This window comes from Takifugu rubripes, unplaced genomic scaffold, assembly GCF_901000725.2.
Source record: "Takifugu rubripes unplaced genomic scaffold, fTakRub1.2, whole genome shotgun sequence".
Lineage (NCBI taxonomy): Eukaryota > Metazoa > Chordata > Actinopteri > Tetraodontiformes > Tetraodontidae > Takifugu > Takifugu rubripes.
This window is the reverse complement of record NW_021821640.1, coordinates 217,913-239,670: the sequence shown is the minus strand read 5'-3', so window position 1 is coordinate 239,670 and position 21,758 is coordinate 217,913. Positions and strand designations below refer to the sequence as shown.

The window sequence follows — 21,758 nt, the reverse complement described above, 5'->3', positions numbered from 1 at the left end:
CAAAACTGTTGGAGGTATTTGGTGCAGGGAGACCTGGAATAAACGTGCACAGCAGCCCCCCCAGAAGTTCTACTGAGCCCCAGAAATACTGTAAAGGGAGCCGTCACGGTCCCGTGGAGGGTGCTTCAGAATTAACAGCAGACCTATGGACACATCCTTGTCCCCCCCCCCCCCCCCCCCCCCCCCCCCCCCCACCCAATATAGGGATCCAACAGGCCAATATAGGGATCCAACAGGCCACTATAGGGATCCAACAGGCCAATATAGGGATCCAACAGGCCAATATAGGGATCCAACAGACCAATATAGGGATCCAACAGACCAATATAGGGATCCAACAGGCCAATATAGGGATCCAACAGACCAATATAGGGATCCAACAGGCCAATATAGGGATCCAACAGACCAATATAGGGATCCAACAGGCCAATATAGGGATCCAACAGGCCAATATAGGGATCCAACAGACCAATATAGGGATCCAACAGGCCAATATAGGGATCCAACAGACCAATATAGGGATCCAACAGGCCACTATAGGGATCCAACAGACCAATATAGGGATCCAATAGGCCAATATAGGGATCCAATAGACCAATATAGGATCCAGTGTGATGGCCTAAAGTACCTCTGTTGTCCTCCATGTCTTCATCACGAGAATGCTCTGAGGGGGGATCGAGCGGGGCCTGAAGCACCGCCACGCTGTTCTGGTTGATGATCTTCAGCTTCAGCTTTGGTTTGGGTTTCCTGCGGCGTGACGCTGTAGCAGAGAGGCTCTGCAGCTGGCAAAGGCCGGACTCGGTCAGGCAGACGCCATCTTGGGTGTAAGTCCTGGACAGGTCTGGACATATTGGGTGGTATCGTCAGGAATATAACTGTCAGTTAACGGAAAACGACCTCTGGAGGAGGAGCCATATTTCTGAAGCAGCCAACTTACCCATCTCTTTAGCCTTTGTGAAGATTTGGGTCATCACCTGGGGGTCAATGACGTCTCTGGCCTTGGCCACAACTGCAGCAGCAGAGGAGGAGAGGAGTCAAAACACCGACACAGGCGCCACACACACCAGTCTAGCTGGAGAATAACTGCCCCACACCTTTCGTGCTCTTGAAGGTCCGACACATTGTGCAGTTGAAGCCATTTTCTGCAGCTTTTTCCACATCTTCCTCCGAGTGGAGGCTCTGGCAAGATGCATGGAACCACCTGAGGGTGGGAGGACAGCAGTCGTGTTACCGGCGTGCACACAGACAGGCAGCGGCGCGTGTGGAGGAACGGCGCCCACCTGTCGCACTGACGACACTGCAGAATGGTGGTGCCCTCGCTGTAGTCCACCAGGCAGATGGGACACGTCACCAGGCTGGCACAGGGGGCACACTGGGTGTAATTCTTCTGCCACTCACACCTCAGGCCCGGGGTGGTGGCACCACACTGGGTGCAGGTCACACACCTGCAGGGTGGACGGCAGAGGTCATTCCACCAGGTTTCATCAAAAAAGTGGGATTTAGTGGAAGTCAATGCTCATCAGAGCTGAATAAAATGGGTATTTTGCAGCCATACATCATTTAGAACACGTCCAAACACAAGCGCGATTTCATTTTTAACCAACAGCTGATGAGAAATTTAACAGACTAGTTCAATTAAACGAAGTCTACTTCAAACGAAGTGAGTCTAAATAAGAACGTTTGATTTTTAATTGGAGTGACGCAATCCCACGCTCACCATTTGCACTTCCAGCTGTCTTTGGGAACGTTCTGCAGGGGAGGGTCCAGGCAGTAGGTGTGATAGCTGATGTCACAGTCGTCACAGAGCAGCAGCCGACCTGGGTCTGTGGCCTGCCCACAGGCTTCACACACCGTGCACTCCAGGCAGCGCCAGCCTTTACTCAGCACCACCTTGTTGATCTGTGAGGGCAGCCGTCAGGGGTTTATCTGCTGCTCTATTTTTGATTCCTACCCACCATACGACGCACAACTCAAACGTAAATGTACCTTGATGCCTACGCAGTATGGATGGTAGCACTGGCCGCACTGGGCACAGGCCAACAGACGGCCCTCTGCACCGAGGCCGAAGCTTCCACAGACCACACACATGTCCTAAAGAAGAACACTTCATTCGTGACCTCACTCCACAAAGGCAGGACACTTATACCGTTAGTTAGGAAGTACAATTCAGTTTGGTATGTTCAAAATTCCTTTAACTTTTTATTCATTTAAGGATTAAGGAATGGCACCAAGAAAATAGTTCCCCGGCGACCGTCTGCTCTACAGCCAAGCTACATTCTGCACGTTCACTTTGGCAGGTTTTAATGCTGAAAAAAGACATGTAAGCATTTACAAACACCTGTTTGAGGGTGAAATTGTCATTGCTGGAGAATATGACCACTGTGTTGTGCATGGCGTTCTCCTCCTCCTCCTTGACCGGGTACGGTGTTTCTATTGTGATGACCTGTATTTAAAAGAGAAGAGGAAAAACAGGTCAGTATCTTCAAATAAAAGTCCCTCACAAATTGTGCCTCCCTTCCAGTTCATTCTTTCATTAGCAGGAACACCGTTCACAATTAATTAGTCATGTCTTCAGCTGCAGGCCAAAACAAGCACAGCCTTTTAGGAAGTCTGATATTTGCCAAAGACGTCCAGAATTTCAGATGTCATGCAAGTGACAGCTCGTACCCCAGGATTGATGCTGGCATTTGCACCGTTCTTGCCTCTGGCCCGACCACGCCCAGCTCTGCCCGACAGTCCTGCCCCTCTGGGTCGCCTCCTCCCAGGGAAGCCTGAGCCTCGGCCCTGTAGGAGCAGGAGAGGAAGATGAACTATCCGACACCGATCGCAGGGCCATGGATGCAACGGCCACCCCCGTGTTCTAGAGTTCCTCTTTATTCGCAGGTTGACCAGCTCAACAAGGCAGAGATCTTAAAAAGGTCATGCAGAGCATGAATATGGTGGCACGTTGTCAGCAGAGATCAAAATATCATCAATAACTATCAATCAATAACACTGATGACGTGGAATTCAGCTGAAAATGAGCTCTGGCAGTGTTGCACACCCTTGATAGACTCGCTGTACAGAGATGTTCAACATAGGTGGAGCCCTGCTGCAGCACAACATCTAACCCTCAAGACGCTTTCAGCCAGGCCTGTCGCCATGGCAACCAAGTGCATAGACTTTTCACAATATCAAAAAGAGGGGAAAACAAAGAGACACGGCAGGGCTGTGCTGACAAAAGAGGACAGTTTGACTTTGTTAAAACACGCATCCAAATCATTTGTTAGCTCCTAATACGCTACTTCAGCCCGAGTGACAGGGTGAACTAAAATAACGATGACTTCACTTGAACGCCACGGTTAACTTTATTGTTGTGGAGGATGGTTGACAGTGACTTTGAGGAGGACTCGGAGGGCGCGTGTCACTCGGGCAAAGAGGCCAACAGGAGGCAGCTGCTGCCCTCCTGTCTCCGATGAGCCACATTATTTACCACTCTGATGCTCCAGCCGGGGCTGCCAGAGGACTGCCTCGTCTTTTGGACATCCCACCCCTCTGGCTGGTCTGGTGACCAAGACAAGGGGGAGCTCACACTGCTATGGGGACTCCATGCACCCTAGGTAAGGGAGGGTGGGTGAGAGTGAGAGAAAGGGAGGGAGTAGAGGGTGACAAAATGCAGCAACTTAAAAACAAAGCCAGCTCAGAAAAAATAAACATATCAAGAAAGATGTTAAGAGAGATGTGGTGAGCTTGAAATGCCTTTTGGGCTGAACGTGATAGTCCACAGCGTTAGGAAGCACCCGACATGCCAAAACAGAAAGCAAGAATCTGCTCTTAAAGCGCAATACAGCGAGCCGTCATGCACGTGTCATGCACGTGTCACACGCCCGAGACAATATTAAGGAACACAACTGTGCACGAGGCATTCTCTGCACAACTGGCCAGGTCATCTCAGCGTGAAAGCCTGTCTGTTGTTGACAGGAGGAAGTGCCGAGGGCCGACAGCACGCAGGGATGCATCAAGGGAAAAGAGTCGAGCGGAGAAGCAAAGTGGCAAATAAAAACTAATGGATGGAGAGCACCCGCGTTATGTAGCAAACTAATCTTACAGGGAGGGAATGACGTCACGTGTGGACATGAACACGGAATAGCTGCAGCCTGACGTTGGTTCATGCATGGTTGGGGTATAAGCAGCAGGTACAACCTCTTATTACAGGACATCAGCCCCGGTCAGCTCATGCACTGGGGATTGGCAGCCCCTCGTGCTGCCATGTTTATCTACGTGCAGTAAATATATAAAAACTGTAACGTTCTATAAATCGAGATGCATCGTTGCCTCCAACCATTCCAGTCTCAACCAAACAGGAAGCCTGGTGTTGAACAAATCCACCTTGGACTGATCCCATCACAGTGGTTAGTGACAAGACAAGGAGAAGACGGGCCCAAAGCATCTTCACTGATTATTCACGTCTGCTCACTAAAGGGGCCACTTGTGATCCCTTTCTACTGGTACCGTGGCCTCATGCACAGTGATGACACTGTGTATAATAGTGCAGCATGCATGGAGTAGAAGAACCAACACTGCCCTCTGAACGCTTCGTGTTCACACACGTCAGGACAGCTTGGCTACAACCTTCATCAGAGAGACGAGCCTCGTGAGTTAGAAGAGACTGAGCATGATTCAGTGTCTCTGGGTCACACAGAACAAGTGAGGTTCACCCAGGAAAAGCCCCACATTTATTAAAGAACCAAGAACCTGAGATCCAGGGGGTTACAGGAGACAGGCGGGGAGGCACAACAAGATGTAAAACATATCTGCTCAAAGATGATTGGATTGTAAGGTGGAAGGGGCCCGAGAAGACACCAAGGATGGACCTGCACTCACGCGGGATTACGACTCGGGCGGGGTGTGTAAAGAAAGCAGAGAGAAGCTTAGAAACGTGAAGCAAATTAGCGGAGCTCTGTGAGACGGCGAGGAACCCACCTGCTTGACCCGTGGCCTCCCAGGGGAGAACTTCCTCTTGGTGATGGCTGGCTTTCCCATTCCAATTTTAGGGGGAAGGGGTATAAGTGTGGTGGTTGGCACTGCGCTGCTATGGTCGCCCAGCAAAGGTCGGCTCTGAGCCTGGAGCAGCTCCCTGGGAGTGGCCCCTCGGCCCAGGGGGGAGGAGTGACACGGAAAGGAGATCATTTCTGCTAATCTTTCCACGGATGTCTTCAGTGGCCTCTCCTCCGAAGACAGGTTGGACAGTGACACACTGGGCTTGATGTCTTGAACGGTGGACTTCTCCTCTGATTTACAGGATCCAGATCCCAAGGCTTTACCAGACTCTGAAAGGTTCCTGTAAAAAGCCCCCTCAACCTTTTCCTTGAGAAATTCTTTCTGAACGCCTTCCATGAAAGAACCGCCGACATCATCGGCTTTCAAAGGCGCAGATAATGACACCTCCATTGGTTGCTCTGTGCACGGTCCTGACGTAGTACTTGGTTCTTTGGTGGTTGGGATGATGGCCTTACTATCCTTTGTGCTGAAAATGACCAGACCCTCTGCAGAGCAGACCTCTGTCTTTGCTGGCTTGACTGATGTGGCATCCTGTGTAGGTGGTGACTCCAGAGAGGGCCCGACTGGAAAGGACTCGGGTTCCTGCTTGGGGGCCACTGCAGATGTGGACGTCTCCGTGGAGGTACTTGCTGCTCTTGTGTCTGCATGAAGAAAGGCAGCTGTTCAGGTCTGAAGCGCTACATTATGCCCCATCACTCACACAGTTCACTTATACACCTTCCGGGTCTCGAACCGAGAACCCTCTGCTTCTCAGCCCAGTCTTAATTCTAGTAAACTATGTGGATGATGTCGAACAAACACAAACCTGTTTTAAATTCTGCTGGGCTTTCACTGACTGGAGTAGGCTCCCTCTCGAGGTCTAATCCCGCTGAGACATCTGGAACACAACGTTAAAGAGATATCACGTTATGTACTTAACAATTATCTGGATTTTAGGAGATGCAACAACATTCTGAAGACATCCCCTCTTCCTTCCCCCTCTCTCGGTGCTTATCTCTACGCCCACAAAGCTGTTACTATCGCGTTCAGACAATCTGTGGGGATCCCTCCTGGTCGGTGGACTGCTGGTCTGTGTAAGAGCCTGAACATTTACCATCATGAATATTGGTCATTTTTACAACTGAAGGCTCCCAGATAATCCTCTTGCCTGTATCCAGCTGGCTTCTTTAAGTGTCGGCCACATGGCCACTACAGTGTTAAAGAGCACAAACAATCCATTTTTACTACTAACTTACTTTTGTTTTAGACATGTCAATACATTTAGCCCATCTAGCATGAATAGTAGCCCTCATTCCAGGCAAAAGGGCTCCCATACATCAAGGCATTATTCCACCTAGCAGCCTCTTAATGAGGGGCCCACCATTTCAACCCACCGGTTCCCATGTCACACTGTTTCTGATACACGCATGCACCTGCTAAGCATCTCTGCCAGGGAAGGGGGTTGCCCTGGCAACCGACATCCCAGGGTCTGTGTGCTCTGAGCTCATGACTGTGCAGCTTGCAGGTGCTCATCCGGTGCCGATGCCAAAAAGTCAATTAGGATATGAGCCTCGGACCGTCTCAAGCCTTCAACTATTGAGCGGGCTCAACACACGTACTCATTCACACTCGCTTCCTACAACTCCTACAGTTAAAGAGCGAAAGATGGAGCTGAATACAGAGCTTTCATTAACACTTGGGGGGCCTAAGCCGGGCCTAACTCCATTCACAGGTTTGCTCTCAGCCACAACTGGCAGCAGAGCGACGACACGTCTGCTATTAAGCCCTGAGCGGGGACCGGTCGTGACCAGTCGTGACCAGTCGTGACCAGTCGTGACGGGTGATGAAGAGGTCTGGATCATGTCTTTAATCAGGGCAGGCACATGAAAATATGTTCGCAGTGTCAAGCCGAGCACAAATATCCAAAAACAAAATTTCATTTGTATTCCTGGAGCCCGTCTATCAACACCGATCCAACCAACAGCTGGAGGAAATCAGAGGGTCTCCTTTGACACGAGCAACTAAACTTGTGGTTCTCTAAATCAATAAAAGTATTTTGTGGCTAATTTATATTACCTGGACAGAAAGGTTAGAGCACAAGAGGCCTGTTGGACTAAAGTAAAGCAAACTGACATCTGATATGCAGGCAAACGTATTAATGAAGCAGCGAAAGCATAAACCACCTGTTTGATGTATTCAAGAGCACATCTGTGAAAAAAGAAAGAAACACACAGCCACACAGCCAACAGTAGCAGCAGCCACAGCAGCATGTGGAGATGCAGGTCCACAGGAAAAAGCTGGTACCAGCACATTTATATGGTGGAGAAGGTGGAACTGTGGGAATCATGGATGAGCCAACGGAGCTGATGGAAGGGTTAGTCGGGAAGGCAGTCTCTCTGGGAGACTGTGGTGGAGACAGTGGGGGTTCCTGAAGCATCTCCACGGGGCTGAAGGGCTGCACTGAATCATGGGGCTGAAGCGCTGCACTGAAGCGCGGGGCTGAAGCATGGGGCTGAAGCGCGGGGCTGAAGCATGGGGCTGAAGCGCGGGGCTGAAGCGCTGCACTGAAGTGCTGCACTGAAGCATGGGGCTGAAGCGCGGGGCTGAAGCATGGGGCTGAAGCATGGGGCTGAAGCATGGGGCTGAAGCATGGGGCTGAAGCGCGGGGCTGAAGCGCGGGGCTGAAGCGCGGGGCTGAAGCGCGGGGCTGAAGTGCTGCACTGAAGCATGGGGCTGAAGCGCGGGGCTGAAGCGCGGTGCTGAAGTGCTGCACTGAAGCATGGGGCTGAAGCGCGGGGCTGAAGCGCGGGGCTGAAGCGCGGGGCTGAAGCGCGGTGCTGAAGCGCGGGGCTGAAGCGCGGTGCTGAAGTGCTGCACTGAAGCATGGGGCTGAAGCGCGGGGCTGAAGCATGGGGCTGAAGCATGGGGCTGAAGCATGGGGCTGAACCATGGGGCTGAAGCATGGGGCTGAAGCATGGGGCTGAAGCATGGGGCTGAAGCGCGGGGCTGAAGCATGGGGCTGAAGCCACAGAGGTAGGGCAGCAAGCAATGACACTTTGAATATTAACATAGCTGCAAAAATGCTGGAAGTTCCACCAAAAACTGATTATTTGATGTTTCCATAGAAAAACAGAATCATGTAAAATCCTTTGGCTCCAATTTCACATTGACAGGATGGAGAGTTTCACAACCTGAGACAACACTGGCACAGGTCTGTCTGAGGCATCGTCTCCTTCACCTGGACGGCAGCTAGTAGTTATTAGTTATCAGTACTAGTTATTAGTTAGCACACTGGACTTCAGAACTACAGTTTCACAGTAAAGCTCTTTAGTCTGTCACTAGTAGAAGAGTGTTGAATGAAGAAGATTCTTAAAACCAAGACGAGTCCAAATCAAAGGAAATCGTCTGCAACACCTGAAATGCAACTTTGTTTGGCCCAAACTACCAAATTCCCGCGGAGCTCCAAGCACGTGACGAACCCCATAATGCAGCTAGAATGCTGCAAGAGCAGAGCCACTGGAGGAAACACCCACCAGGCTTTGAGGCTGACGTGTCCAGCTCCTCCTCCTGGACGGCGGCCTGAGCAGGCTCTGGGTCCGAGTGCGTCGGAACGGCGAGTAACTGGGGTTTGGGGTCGTTGTGCATTTGGGGGGGCGGCTGCGTGCCAAACTCAAGGTCTGTGTGCTTTTTGGCCGGCTGTAGGTCGGTCTCAGGGTCCGTGTGCATGGAGGCGGGCTGAGAGGTGAGCTCTGGGCCTGCGTCCACGTCCTCCGTCTGCTCCGCAGCAGGACACCGACAGCTGGAACAAACGTAGTCTTCTCTGGGGTGGATTTCTGCTCGGCCCGAGTGCTGACGCTCACACTCCAGGTGTAACCATCTGAATGAAGAACGCAGGAAGGTTGTGTCGGGGTGTGACGTAAGCAGATAGTTTTGGTCTGACACACAGAAGCAGATTATTCCTTTGTCTTACCGTTTACAAATGTGGCACAAGAGGAGATCTTTTTGATGCTCAGGGTCCAGAGTGCAGGCACACACCGGGCAGCACAGAGCAGGGTCCTGGTTCTGGACGCAGATCTCACACAGCAGGCTTGTGTGATGCCACTGCTTGCTGCTCCGCGTTCCACACTGAACACACACTCTGCAGTTCTAAAGAGCAAAAATAGTCTTTTTTTATTAGCGCGACCCTGAAAATCCACTCCAATAAATGCAATTTTCTGAGGTACTGGACTTGGGCAGTAAATTAAGGATCTTTTTATATTGTTTTTACAGAAACAGATATTCATTTAGAGCAAAAAGACTCATTCACATGGGTGGAAATACTCATGACAGTGCAACTGAGGCCTTAAAGACTTGGCTATGTGAGTCATTATAGAAGCATGAGAAGCACAAACCACGACAGGGAAAGAAGCCCCCAGCGTGCACGCATTTGAACGCAGGCTCTATCCCACATTTCCTTGTAACGCAGCAAATGTCACAGAAACAAAATGGGGGTTCCAGATCCTCAATTCAAGCGATCATCAGCATGCATGGGCACTACTGGTTCACAACGAGCCAAGATTAATTTTGAGGGTCACCAATAACTGCAGCCACAGCAGCAGCAACAGCCACAGCAGCACCAGCTGCAGCAGCAACAGTAGCAGCAGCAGCAGCCACAGCAGCAGCAACAGCCACAGCAGCAACAGTAGCAGCAGCAGCAGCCACAGCAGCAGCCACAGCAGCACCAGCTGCAGCCACAGCAGCAGCCACAGCAGCACCAGCTGCAGCAGCCACAGCAGCAGCCACAGCAACAGCAGCACCAGCTGCAGCCACAGCAGCAGCAGCAGCACCAGCTGCAGCCACAGCAGCACCAGCTGCAGCCACAGCAGCAACAGCAGCACCAGCTGCAGCCACAGCAGCACCAGCTGCAGCCACAGCAGCAGCAGCACCAGCTGCAGCAGCCACAGCAGCAGCAGCAGCCACAGCAGCAGCAACAGCCACAGCAGCACCAGCTGCAGCCACAGCAGCAGCAGCAACAGCCACAGCAGCACCAGCTGCAGCCACAGCAGCAGCAGCAGCAGCACCAGCTGCAGCAGCAGCCACAGCAGCAGCCACAGCAGCAGCAGCACCACCAGCTGCAGCTGCAGCCACAGCAGCAGCCACAGCAGCAGCACCAGCTGCAGCCACAGCAGCAGCACCAGCTGCAGCAGCAGCCACAGCAGCCACAGCAGCAGCCACAGCAGCAGCAGCACCACCAGCTGCAGCTGCAGCCACAGCAGCAGCAACAGCAGCACCAGCTGCAGCCACAGCAGCAGCAGCACCACCAGCTGCAGCTGCAGCAGCAGCAGCACCACCAGCTGCAGCCACAGCAGCAGCAACAGCCACAGCAGCACCAGCTGCAGCCACAGCAGCAGCAGCAGCAGCAGCAGCACCAGCTGCAGCAGCAACAGCAGCAGCAACAGTAGCAGCAGCAGCAGGCTAATCCTGCAGCAGGTAGGGGGCTTTGTTGCACAGACTGCGCTATTTCCATCAGCAGAGCACCAAAGTTCCCATCTGCCAAGGTTGTCCTACCTTACATCTCCATCCGTTGGTAGGAAGAGAGTCGATAGCAGGTTGCAGACAGAAGGTATGGTAGCCTTTGTCACACATGTCACATACAAGCATCTTAGTGTCCTCTCCTGGGTTCCTGCAGAGAAGAAAAAGGGTTTGGAACATGGAACCTTTCCAACAAAAATCAACAAATCTAAGGTTTAGGCTCCACTCAGCTGAGGTCCATGGTAAGAGTGGGTGTTTCCCCCCCGAGTGTGGGCAAACACCAGGTTTGGTTTGATTAAATCAGACCTACTAGAAGTGTCTTTACACGAGCAGACTGTGAGGTTTCCACCCTTCAAGCTCATGGTAATGTTAACCCAACCTAACCCTAACCCATGCTTAAGACCTCACCAGGATGTCCATGCTCAGCCTACCGCTACATATTTGCTTCTCAAATTACAATGTTCTGTAATTTGAGCGTAAAATTACACAATGTGACAAATATGTAAACAACAAGTGTGGAAATCTGAACTTTCACACAAACAACAAAAGTCCTTTTAACATCCCTTTAATACTGCATTCAGAATTTAAGCTTAAACCAATATAGCCGATACAGTAGGAGCGGGAGGCAAAGAGACTCACATGCACGTCTGGCAGATTTTACACTCGGGGCACTGCCACCCTGCCCTTCTCAGAGGGGTCACGGCCATATCCAAGCATGTCCCGTGGTAATGCTGACCACAACTGGTGCAGAAGAGCTGGTCCAGCAGGTCCCCTGGGCTATCACACAGCGTGCAATGTACATCATCTACAACTAGGCAAAGAAAAACCCAAAACAGCCAGTTAATCTCAGGCGGTGGCGAGGAACTTCTTATTGCGTGTGCAGGTAAGACGACGGCCGTAGGGAGCGTACATTTGTGAATGGCCTGTTCGGTGTGTTCTGGGCAGAGAAGCGAGAAACTCCTGATATCCTGAAAGGTTCCAGCTGCCCCCGCACAGGGGTAATGGTAGAGTTGAGCACATCCTTCAGCACAGCACTTAATGGATGCTCCAAGGCGCTTACAATATGCACAGTGCTGCAGAAAGAGCAAAATCATTCATTATGTGTCTTTGGACACGGTTACAATCGGCACATTTAATGATGGAAACAATAAACCCTTAACACCAGTTTATTTGACGGCACCTGCAACAGAGGCATAAACTACTCAATCCTTTAATTTCTCTTTGGGAGTGATCACTTAAGTCTAAATCTTTAGTAAATCCATTTTAACCCCGTGATGATCACAATTATGCCAGAGCCTGGAACGTTCCCCGTGTGGCTGCTCTTGAGAAGGAGCGGAGGAAGTGCTGATGGGCTCCCGACACACTCAGAGGGCTGCGAGGGCTAAGCTACCATGAGAGCTCAGCCTCGCTGAGTGGCGTGACCTTTTCCATTTCACAGCTGACAGATCCACGCTGCCAGGTCGACCTTTACCAGTCAGTCTGATCCATCAGCTTCCCATTGCCTCATGAAGACCCGCTTCATGCTGCTGCGGCACATTAACATGCTAGGAAGGCCCATTAGTCCACACACGGCTCGTCCGACTCACCTTTGTGCTCCCTGAGTATATGGCTCTGTCCACATTAAGCAGAGATTGTCCCTCGCCCTGACGAACCCCCTCAGACCACAAGGCACAGCTCTGATGTGCCCAGCATTGCCCTGGAGGGTCAGCAAACGGTGCATTCAGGAGTGCATCTTTCACTGCGTACTGACGAATAGATGTGTTGACTATGTTTTTACCCGACTCAAAGAGAGACTGGACGTTGAGATGTGGAGGGAGGCCAACGTGAGACAGCTCGTCCAAAACACCACTGGTGCGCTCTGGTTCTTCCTCACAGCTTTCAGACCCACTGAAACACATTTAGAGCGAAAACGCCGCCATAAGAGAGAGAAGCGCTGCCAGCTAGCGTAAGGATATGCTACACACGTGTGGAAGAGCAGGGGTAGAGAAATGGAGACAGTTTCAGGAGGCATCTCATCACAATTACCAGTCCCAGAGCATCCTAGCTTAGCCATACGGTGAATTTGCTTATGACGGCCTTTTCCCCTCCTCGACCGCCACTACACACCCGGCCAACGCTGCCAGATCCGTGACGGATCACAGGGGCTGACTTACTTCGTCTTTGCTCTCTGTCCTGAGGTGGTCTCTCCAGGCATTTTTGGCTGAGTGGTCTTATCGCCATCGCCGCTATCGCTCGCCGAGCCTCCTCCGTCCTTGTTGCTGAAGAGTGCTTCGAGCTGAGGTGCGATACCGAACACTTGCAGGTCCCCCTGACCCAAGAGGCTACGGCTACCACAGTAACAGAAGGCACAGAGACGCTCCCTGGAGGACAGAAACGGATGCTAAGAGTCACCTGCCTGCAAGCTAACGAGGGTCCAATACGGAGGAAAGAAGATGCGTTCATGATGGGGGGGGGCAACGTCATCGTTTCATTGAAATAAGACAAATAACGTAGATGTGAGGGTTAAAAAAAATCTGTAAAAAGTTAGTTGCTTTGCACGGTTGAGCAGATACGTCAGGGAAGCAACAGTGTTTAGCAACCACGCTAATAAATGAGCAAACAAACTGGGTTTTCTGGGAGTTTCGTCTTTACTGACCTGCTTTTGACTTCTCTACTCTCTGGGACAGCTGGTCCGACGGACGTCCCAGCTGGAGGGCTCTGGGGTAGAGGGGAAGAGGGCCCGTCCTCCTCCGTCACCTCTGTGGTCACCACTTCCACAGCTTCCACGTGCTGGATTGGTGTTTCTGCAGGTGAGATGAAGAGCTAATGACGCTCAGGCAGCCATCGCCATAAACCTGGAATCTGCACGGGTTCAAAATGTTAGCAGGACGGTTTTATTCCCAGTCAGGACGCCCAAGTGACCAGGAAAAGGCTGGAGTTGTAATCACAGGAAACACGTCCCTGGTGCCGCCGTCAGGAGGCTCTCGGCAGACGCTCCATTAGCAGCCACTGAGGTGTCGTTAATTTAGGCTCCTCTGTCAGCAGATAACCGAACGGGCAGGTTTTTGGGGTTTTTGGAGCAGTGGAGTGAATGAAACTGCTGAGGAATGAACTGCTAAACCTGTCAAAAAAAGCTGGAATTCAGTGGAATTCCAAGGCTGGAGAGCTCCGCCAGGACGGCACTGAGGCCAGGAGAATGGAGGCATGATCACATGACGTGATGCACACACATAAAAAGAGCATAAATGGGTCTGGAGAGACTGATGGGATTCTAAAAAGCTTTTAGAGGGCATTAGCCTTGGGCTCTCTCCACTGCTCCTCAGTGCCCGTCTGAGGAGCAGGAGGAGCAGTGGGAGGAGGAGAGGGAGGGAAAAACAGGACCAGCGCAGCTTTGTAGCTCAGGATCCACCCTTCCAAAGAGCTCTGAAGGCTCCCAGCCCTCGTTCTGCTGGGGAGAAGGTCCACCTGGAGTGGAACCCCCCCCGATGCCTGCAGGGGAGAAGGTCCACCTGGAGTGGAACCCCCCCCTCGTTCTGCTGGGGAGAAGGTCCACTGGGAGTGGAACCCCCCCCGATGCCTGCAGGAGAGAAGGTCCAACTGGAGTGGAACCCCGCCCCGATGCCTGCAGGGGAGAAGGTCCACCTTTAGTGGAACCCCCCCTCGTTCTGCAGGAGAGAAGGTCCACCTGGAGTGGAACCCCCCCTGATGCCTGCAGGGGAGAAGGTCCGCCTGGAGTGGAACCCCCCCTCGTTCTGCAGGGGAGAAGGTCCACCTGGAGTGGACCCCCCCCCCCCCCCCCCCCAATGCCTGCAGGGGAGAAGGTCCACCTGGAGTGGAACCCCCCCTCGTTCTGCAGGGGAGAAGGTCCGCCTGGAGTGGACCCCCCCTGATGCCTGCAGGGGAGAAGGTCCACCTGGAGTGGACCCCCCCTGATGCCTGCAGGGGAGAAGGTCCACCTGGAGTGGAACCCCCCCTCGTTCTGCTGGGGAGAAGGTCCACCTGGAGTGGAACCCCCCCTCGTTCTGCAGGGGAGAAGGTCCACCTGGAGTGGACCCCCCCCGATGCCTGCAGGGGAGAAGGTCCACCTGGAGTGGAACCCCCCCTCGTTCTGCAGGGGAGAAGGTCCACCTGGAGTGGACCCCCCCCGATGCCTGCAGGAGAGAAGGTCCACCTTTAGTGGAACCCCCCCTCGTTCTGCAGGGGAGAAGGTCCACCTGGAGTGGACCCCCCCCCCCCCCCCCCCAATGCCTGCAGGGGAGAAGGTCCACCTGGAGTGGAACCCCCCCTCGTTCTGCTGGGGAGAAGGTCCACCTGGAGTGGACCCCCCCCCGATGCCTGCAGGAGAGAAGGTCCACCTGGAGTGGAACCCCCCCTGATGCCTGCAGGGGGGGGCCTCTAACATCACAGACACAACAGACGTGCACACACGAAGAAGAGCCTCACCTGTGTCCTGAGGGCCGATGGACTCGGTTATCTCAGTCCCGTCCATGCTGTCCTCCTCATCCACAACAGCCCTGCCCCTGGTGCGACCCCTGCAGGGGGAGAAAGGAGAGGTGAGAGGAGCCACAGCTGGAGGGTCAGGGTCACATCATGTCACAGCTGGAATGGTGGCGCGGAGGTGGCTGGGAGGGCCGAGTACTGGGAGACCAGGAGACCAGAGACCTGGAGACCTGGAGACCAGAGACCTGGAGACCTGGAGACCAGAGACCTGAGACCGGGAGACCAGAGACCTGGAGACCAGAGACCTGAGACCAGGAGACCAGAGACCTGGAGACCTGGAGACCAGAGACCTGGAGACCTGGAGACCAGAGACCTGGAGACCTGGAGACCAGAGACCTGGAGACCTGGAGACCTGGAGACCAGAGACCGGGAGACCAGAGACCTGGAGACCAGAGACCTGAGACCAGGAGACCAGTGACCTGGAGACCAGGAGACCTGGAGACCAGAGACCAGAGACCAGAGACCAGAGACCTGAGACCTGGAGACCTGGAGACCAGGAGACCAGAGACCTGGAGACCTGGAGACCAGAGACCTGGAGACCTGGAGACCAGAGACCAGAGACCTGGAGACCTGGAGACCAGAGACCGGGAGACCAGAGACCTGGAGACCAGAGACCTGAGACCAGGAGACCAGTGACCTGGAGACCAGGAGACCAGGAGACCTGGAGACCAGAGACCAGAGACCTGAGACCTGGAGACCAGAGACCTGGAGACCAGAGACCAGAGACCTGAGACCTGGAGACCAGAGACCGGGAGACCAGAGACCTGGAGACCAGAGACCTGAGACCAGGAGACCAGTGACCTGGAGACCAGGAGACCTGGAGACCAGAGACCAGAGACCTGAGACCAGGAGACCAGTGACCTGGAGACCAGGAGACCAGGAGACCAGAGACCTGAGACCAGGAGACCAGTGACCAGAGACCTGAGACCAGGAGACCAGTGACCTGGAGACCAGGAGACCAGAGACCTGGAGACCAGAGACCAGAGACCTGAAGACCAGAGACCTGGAGACCAGAGACCAGAGACCAGAGACCAGAGACCAGAGACCTGGAGACCAGAGACCTGAGACCAGGAGACCAGGAGACCAGAGACCTGGAGACCAGAGACCTGGAGACCTGAGACCAGGAGACCATGAGACCAGAGACCTGGAGACCAGAGACCTGGAGACCAGAGACCTGAGACCTGGAGACCAGGAGACCAGAGACCTGGAGACCAGAGACCTGGAGACCAGAGACCAGAGACCTGGAGACCAGAGACCTGAGACCTGGAGACCAGGAGACCAGAGACCTGGAGACCAGAGACCTGGAGACCAGAGACCTGGAGACCTGAGACCAGAGACCAGAGACCTGACCCAGGATGTGAAGGAAGAGGCATCATGGGAACATGAAGAACAGCAGACAGACGGCGCTCCAGAAGCTGATATTCCCAGTTATTCCCTAAATAAATGTACCCAACAAATGTAACGGTGAAAGAGCCAAACTATGGGATGAAACTATGGGATGTGCCAGCGTCACCAAGGCAACACGGGTCAGCACGCTCGTTCCCACCTGATAACCCAAGTCCCCTGGTACCGGAATAAACCTGTCTGTTGTTGTGGGACACGTTACCAGTGTTGACTGAGACGTGACCAGTGCGGCTCACGCTCACCTGAACATCAGCTGGGCCGGAGCAAAAGTTTACCAGCACCAGGTTACCGGCACCAGTTTACTAGCACCAGTTTACCGGCACCAGTTTACTAGCACCAGTTTATCACAACTAGTTTACCAGCACCAGTTTACCACAACCAGTTTACCAGAACCAGGTTATCACCAGTTTACCAGCACCAGGTTATCACAACTAGTTTACCAGCACCAGATTACCACAACCAGATTACCAGCACCAGGTTATCACCAGTTTACCAGCACCAGGTTATCACAACTAGTTTACCAGCACCAGATTACCACAACCAGATTACCAGCACCAGGTTATCACAACTAGTTTACCAGCACCAGTTTATCACAACCAGTTTACCAGCACCAGTCCAAGACTTGACAGTGAGTGATAAAGGTGCTTCACAGAGCCGAGGCATCACATGTTAACCCATAACTAGTCTCCTGGAGAGATGGTCAGTACCCAAACACCAGTCTGTCCCCAGTATAGTGAGCAAACTGTACACTGCCAGGCCAGGACGGTGCTACACCTGTACACACACACCATACACCTGTAGGTGCACCTGTACACACACACACCATACACCTGTATAACGTGTGCTGGATGCCGACACGTCCAAGATAATGGGCAGAACTTTAACTTGAATAGAGACCCGGCGGTGGGGGCCTGAATGCCTCGTGGGTGCGGAGGTGATGGGGGAGGGGCCAGACTGGCACAGACCGGATCGGTGCAGGTTAGCTAATGATGCTGGGACGCTGCTAAACTGGTCAAACTTGGTCACCAGCAGCAAACTGGGTGGAAACCATTCATGGATAATAACCATGGGGGGAGGGGGGGGACCGGAACCAGAACTGAGGCTGGGCTTTGGTTGGACCACTGCAGAGGAACACCACCAACATCTGCCTACAGACGACTCCCACGTTTAGATCCCAGACCGGAACACCCAGAACTGGACCTGGAACCCCCCGAAGGGTTAAAGGCCGGGCGCTACACAACAGTGGGTGTGTAACGCTGCTACACACACTCGGTGTGAGCGGTGCCATTCGGGCCTGCTGGCCCGGGGCGGGCGGCCCAAATCCTGACGGTCCCAGCGAGGAAAAGATGGAAATAATGCCGGAGAAAGAAGTCCCAGCTCGCAGGGCTGCCGGGAAAACCTGGCAGGGAGTCGATTCCAGGCTCCGCCAGCAGGGGGGGTGGGGCCACCGAGTCACCGTGCACGCAGCTTCTTCCATGAAGGAGACTACAGCACATCGGGTCAGGCGCGTGCACATCGGGCCAGGCACGTGCACATCGGGCCAGGCACGTGCACATCGGGCCAGGCGCGTGCACATCGGGCCAGCGATGAGAGCGAGGGAACGCTCTCGGCTGTTCTGCTACATGCTAACGTGCGCTAGCAGACGTGCACCCTCTGAAGCTTCTCCCTGAAGCAGCCGTCCAGGCAGAACTGCTGCATCATGCCGAGGAAGCGTCACACGCTTGACTCCGCCTCACGCCTCGACTCCGTGTTGGGGAGGAGCTTAAAACGACCAGGAAACCAGCTGCACGCCAACGGCGGCGGGCTGAAACACCGATTCTGAGACGAGAGCCAAACCCACGTACTTTTTCCTGTTCTTAGACATGGACGAGGGTGGCGCCTGGGGCAGAAGGGCACAAGCATCCTTGCGTGGTCGACCACGAGGGCGCTTGTCCGGGTGGGCGGGGCTTCCTGTGGACGCCGCCCCAACACTGCTGGAGGGCGGCGAGGTTCCCTGGTCAGAGGGCTCCACAGTCTTCTCCTCTGATGACATTCTGAAACAGAAAGACGACATCATGCTTCACTACGTTGTGGCGGCGTGTTTCCTCGTGGCGCGCCACTCGCCCCGGACACCAGCTGTGACCAGGACGATGGCTCCGCCCCCTCCACGCGGCGCCCGTTCAGGTTTCCCCTTCACGCTCTGCCGACGGCGGGATGACAGCGCCTCGAACGCACGGAGGCCGTGCGTGGGGAGAACACGGCGAAGCAGATGGGAAATAGGTGTTGTGGGGGGGGGGGTGTGGCCTGGCCAGGAGTCACAACACACACACGCACACACACACACACACACGCACACACACACACACCCCACTGGATCGGAGGGGGAATATTTAAGAACCATTTCTCCGGGATGTTCCGCACTGACGGGACAGGTGTGCACGTGAAGTGGAACACGTGCACGCGCCCCACGTTACATCTCCAAGGTGATCGTCCGCAGCCCGTTCGGGCGCCACTCGGCGCCACCGACGTCCCTCTGTTGACCTGATCCGAGACGGAAAAACTGGTTTAATATTGTGGGATCAACGTTGCCGCTGGCAGAGTCGGTGAGCGTTTCTCAACCGTTTCCACGGCGACGGAGATGTTTTGAGGGGTTTTGGCGTCTCTCCGAGGTTCCTCCAGCCGCTGGTCCCGTGCACGTGACTGCGCCCGTCACCAGCGAGGCCCGGCTGAACGGTGACACGGGTGAACCGGACCCAGAGCTCCTCCTTCCCAGACGGCGTGCGGCCATCTTGCCGCCGCGGCACCGTTAGCAGCCCCAGTATCACTAAACCAGTCACAAACTGGCCAACCAGTTCAGATTCACCAGGTCAGTTTAACCAGTTCAGCTTAACCAGTTCAGAGGTGCCACCATATGAAGCCTCCACCCCCCCCGGGGGCATTCAGATCCACAGGATCACGGTCTTCAAGCAGCATCCCAACAGATTTACATCCCTGCTAATCACCTGTGTATTACGCTGTAATTACAAGCTGAACCCAGATGAGAAGATAATGCATGGACCTGCGGTTCCGCCCTGGTGCCAGGAGCAGCCCTCACCTGCCCGCAGGCTCCACGGACAGGTGCTGGTCCAATAACACCCGTCTCATTAGCACAATAAGACCTCCAGCATCCCTGGTGAAGAAAAACAGGGATCCGAGGGGGGATCCTGGCATCATCAAGGGATCTGGTCACAGTGAGCTGGGTAACCACCATATATATATTATATATACACATAAAAGCACATCCACGTTTTGGGGAGCCTCCTAGGAGCAGGCAGCTCGTGGAGTGGAGCACAACTGGAGCCATGCTAGCTGCAGCGGTGGCTAACTGCAGCTAGCATGGCTAGCGGTAGCTAGCTAGGTGGACCGTCAAGTCAAGCACAAAGAAGTTGCGCACAGCTAAGTGGTGCTAGCCTGTTGTGTTGAACTCTGTCGCCGTTTCTCGGACGACCACAGACAAAAGCGACACTGACATCATCCGGACGGGATCAATAAAAGATGAAGGACGCTGACGAGCGGCTCGTATGCGAGCGCGGATCCCAGGAGGGACGCGGCTTCGGAGGGAGCCAGCGAGGCAACCGGGGGCTCAAACAGGTTACCTGTGTGTGCCCCGAGTTGCTCAAGTCGCCCTGACTAAGCTAACGTCCAGAACACAAAACACAACCCGACCCGCCGAACAGTTGGGGGGGGGGGAGCAACGGTGTTGCGACAACAATGGACACCGAGCAGGAACGAGGCTGGCCGGGTCGCCAGGCTGGGTGCAGCCCGCTGGGCTTCGGTGCTGCACACACAAAGGCTCGGTCTCCTCGGTGAGACGGAACTGTTCTGGGAGCCGCACAAAAAGTGAGAATGATGCCTTCTGGAATGACGTAGGCATTTCTTTCTCCACTCGGTTCGGCGGGTCGCCTCTGGGCCACTGGCACCCATCACCAGACGCTGGGGCTCTGGCGAGGCGAGGTTCCGAGAACGGTTCTACCGAAGGTTCCCTCCCGTGGAACAGTCATGAAAGCCAAGCGCCCGAGAACAGCCATCAGGCGAGAGGGAGATGTTGGCTCAGCTTCAGCCCAGGAGGGGAAGTCCAACATTTATCCAACATGCCACACAATTTAGCACCTTAGCGAGGCTTACCTTCCAGCCCTAGGAACCTCCAGTTATCCTCTTCATGTCCGAAATACTGGGGAATGAAACGTCGCACTTTTATCACCCAACTAGCCAGCGAGCTAAAGGAGCTAGCTAGCTTCTCTCCAATGAAGCCACACTGCGATCCTCAGAAATGCATTATGCATATCATTATATTCCAACGTTGCAATGTTATTCCAAACTTTGCCCATTTGATGGAAAGTTAAGACGGCGCAAATCCAAGGGGAAAGCACTTCGCTGGCAGACGCATCGGGGATCACTTTCCTTTCTCCAATGACAGCTGTCGTCTCACGAGTTGGCTTATTTAGCTAGTTGCTGTTAGCCACCCAAGTCCATGGGCAACAATCCGACACGCAGAAGCAACGCACCCCCCAAAGTCCCGGGCGGCTGCAAACGTCCAGGCTCCGCGCGGAAACTTTGCGGTGGGCCCTCGGCGAGTGCGCCGTTACCCCGAAGCGCGACGCCGACGTCGGATGCCGACCGCTCGGTTGGCGACTGGCTCTATTTTCTTCAGCATCGACGAGCTGCGGGACCGAGCGGCCACTCCGAAGACTCTCGCAGTCAGCCTGCCACGCAGCGACGACCGCCTCCGAACGCCGGGAGAATCAAAATCGGCATTCCGAAAATGACATCCCATCCACGGGAGCGGCCGAGCCGGGAAACGGGCCTGAAATATCGGGAAATTAAGTTGAAGATGACGTTTCGCTGCGCTCTGTAACAGTGGCCATATCTAATGATAAGTGGCACCGCAGCACACCCCCTCTGGGCTCCTTAAAAACTAGATCCGCCTCCCCTTCCAGCAACTACGGCCCGCGCCCCGTCCCGAAGCCGACCCAAACGTTCGGAACCGAACGGCCGAGCAACATCACGACTGTTGGTGTTTACCGAGAAGACATCGCGGCCGAGGACGCGACGCCAACATTTGACTATTTCCACAAAATACTCTCTGACCCTGCGGAGGGATACGAGCGTTTGGTAAATAAAATAATGGCTGGGGCGGGCTGCAAAAGGCGGCGGGGTGGATCTCGGCCGGACCGGACGGGATCCGTCCGAGCCTTCGGGATCCAGCTCATGCAAATGTGCACACGCGGCGTCGCGAGCGGCGGCTGATGCGAGTCAAACGGAGATCTGTTTTCTCCCGAGCGGGTGCCGCGGAGCAGAGGTGGGTCGGTTCCGAGCGCGCAGCCACG

At 54.3% G+C, this 21,758-nt stretch overlaps 1 protein-coding gene across 1 annotated transcript in view; it reads right to left on the bottom strand.

Moving 5' to 3' along the window:
- Positions 1–21,512, bottom strand: part of LOC105419488 (histone-lysine N-methyltransferase 2C-like) — a 41,010-nt gene extending 19,498 nt beyond the window's left edge. Inside the window, 23 exon segments of the mRNA XM_029832315.1 lie at positions 629–841; positions 938–1,009; positions 1,095–1,201; positions 1,281–1,445; positions 1,718–1,899; positions 1,987–2,091; positions 2,339–2,443; positions 2,668–2,784; positions 3,473–3,595; positions 4,963–5,681; positions 5,846–5,917; positions 8,553–8,896; positions 8,990–9,165; positions 10,567–10,681; positions 11,170–11,341; positions 11,441–11,603; positions 12,117–12,226; positions 12,308–12,417; positions 12,684–12,890; positions 13,166–13,313; positions 14,953–15,041; positions 18,258–18,446; positions 20,557–21,512. Of these exon segments, the coding sequence (XP_029688175.1) occupies positions 629–841; positions 938–1,009; positions 1,095–1,201; positions 1,281–1,445; positions 1,718–1,899; positions 1,987–2,091; positions 2,339–2,443; positions 2,668–2,784; positions 3,473–3,595; positions 4,963–5,681; positions 5,846–5,917; positions 8,553–8,896; positions 8,990–9,165; positions 10,567–10,681; positions 11,170–11,341; positions 11,441–11,603; positions 12,117–12,226; positions 12,308–12,417; positions 12,684–12,890; positions 13,166–13,313; positions 14,953–15,041; positions 18,258–18,445 (3,802 nt within the window). The 5' untranslated portion in view covers position 18,446; positions 20,557–21,512.
- Between the last annotated feature and the right edge of the window lie 246 nt (positions 21,513–21,758).